This window comes from Etheostoma cragini, chromosome 8 (genome assembly GCF_013103735.1).
Source record: "Etheostoma cragini isolate CJK2018 chromosome 8, CSU_Ecrag_1.0, whole genome shotgun sequence".
Classification (NCBI taxonomy): Eukaryota; Metazoa; Chordata; class Actinopteri; order Perciformes; family Percidae; genus Etheostoma; species Etheostoma cragini.
The window spans coordinates 21804566-21806299 of record NC_048414.1 but is presented as its reverse complement, the minus strand read 5'-3'; the positions used below and the strand labels follow the sequence as shown (position 1 = coordinate 21806299).

The following is a 1734-nucleotide window of genomic DNA, read 5'->3' as shown; positions in this document are numbered from 1 at the left end:
GGGCACCTGCCTGAAACATAGCCAGAGCGAGCATGCAACACATCTGGGTTCAGCAGTCTCTTACGGCAGAGACAGAGAGACCAATGTAAGTTTATGGTGGAGGCTAATAACAGAAAAGCAGAAAGTGACGAAGCATGAGATCATCTCAGATGGGCTTTTAGTTGTTGGCAAGAGCTTTCGGGAATAACTTTCTGTCAGCAAGACAGATGCTGAGCTCCATCTTGCACTAGGACTAGTAACTTTAAGTACTATGTATTGTGTTGTTGCATTAAACTTTATTTGATGTTTGGCTGTGTTTGCAAGGTTGTGGAAGATTATTCTATCCAACATTATTTGCTGTCTCTTCTAGGCTGCTATGATGGCTGAGGAGCTGAAGAAGGAGCAGGATACCAGCTCCCACCTGGAGAGGATGAAGAAGAACCTGGAGGTCACTGTTAAAGACCTGCAGCACCGCCTGGATGAGGCTGAGAACCTGGCCATGAAGGGTGGCAAGAAACAGCTCCAGAAACTGGAGTCTAGGGTGAGAAACAAGAAATAGTTTGCAGAGCTGAACTTTACTTTTAAAATTAAAAAAGGTTCTATTCTAATTGCCTCATTTTTTATTGAAGGTGCGTGAACTGGAGGCAGAGGTTGAGGCTGAGCAGAGACGCGGAGGAGATGCCATTAAGGGTGTCCGTAAATATGAGAGGAGGGTGAAGGAGCTCACCTATCAGGTACAGTCACGTTGATAGTTAACATGTAAATCAACTTAACATACTGATTACAAAAACATTTATTCAATTTTAAATAAACTTTAACAGACTGAGGAGGACAAGAAAAACGTTGCCAGGCTGCAGGATCTAGTTGACAAGTTGCAGCTTAAAGTCAAGGCCTACAAGAGGCAGGCCGAGGAGGCGGTAAGGACAATATATAGATTTACACTGAAAGCTCCAGACTGTGGCAGATTTGTTTTCAGTTGAAAATTACCTTTGGTATTTTAGGAGATTCAAAAATGTAAAACCCTGTGGTTTTTCAGGAGGAGCAGGCCAACTCTCATCTGTCCAAGTGCAGGAAGGTGCAACATGAGCTGGAGGAGGCTGAGGAGCGTGCTGACATCGCAGAGTCCCAGGTCAACAAGTTGAGAGCCAAGAGCCGTGACTCTGGCAAGGTAAACATACAATTAAACTTTTAACTTCAAGAGGTTAGATATGTTTGAAATTAAGTTGATCAAACCTTTTTATTTTTTTTAGGGTAAAGAGGTAGCTGAATAAAGAAAACTACCTAATCAGCTGTTCCTAATCATATAATATGATGTGAGATATGCTGTAAAAATAAAAACGTTTTGAATGTCACATTGTTAAATGCTGTCTGGCTGCTTTTCTTGTATTATTTTTCTCAAAATATAAGTTTCAGACCATCCAGAAATCAGAAATCAATATGTGTAACGCAGGGGTCTTCAACAGGGGGTACTCAAAGTCAATGTAGGCCTCCAATTTATTGTTAAGATATTTTCAAAAGTTGATGAATCCACCTTATTATTAAAACATTAAAAAGAATTATAAAATCAGTTAGTGGTTAGTTGGAAATACAAGCATTGTCTTGAGTGGCCGCAACTGCCAGAACACAGACATGCCTAGTGGAATCTAAAGGTCAGATTTCAAGGTCTAAATATGGCTGCAAACGTCTAAAACGGAATGCAAAAAACACCCCAAACTCTAAATATCTCTCTCTTTCTCTCTCTCTGTCTCTCTCTTT

General features: G+C 40.7%; 1 protein-coding gene across 1 annotated transcript in view; it reads left to right on the top strand.

Moving 5' to 3' along the window:
• The window catches only part of LOC117948493 (myosin heavy chain, fast skeletal muscle-like), an 84764-nt gene extending 83512 nt beyond the window's left edge, over nucleotides 1-1252 (top strand). Inside the window, exons 36-40 of the mRNA XM_034878134.1 lie at nucleotides 350-520; nucleotides 609-713; nucleotides 801-896; nucleotides 1016-1147; nucleotides 1230-1252. Of these exons, the coding sequence (XP_034734025.1) occupies nucleotides 350-520; nucleotides 609-713; nucleotides 801-896; nucleotides 1016-1147; nucleotides 1230-1250 (525 nt within the window). The 3' untranslated portion in view covers nucleotides 1251-1252. The remainder of the gene's footprint in view (nucleotides 1-349; nucleotides 521-608; nucleotides 714-800; nucleotides 897-1015; nucleotides 1148-1229) is intronic.
• The last annotated feature ends 482 nt before the right edge of the window (nucleotides 1253-1734 follow it).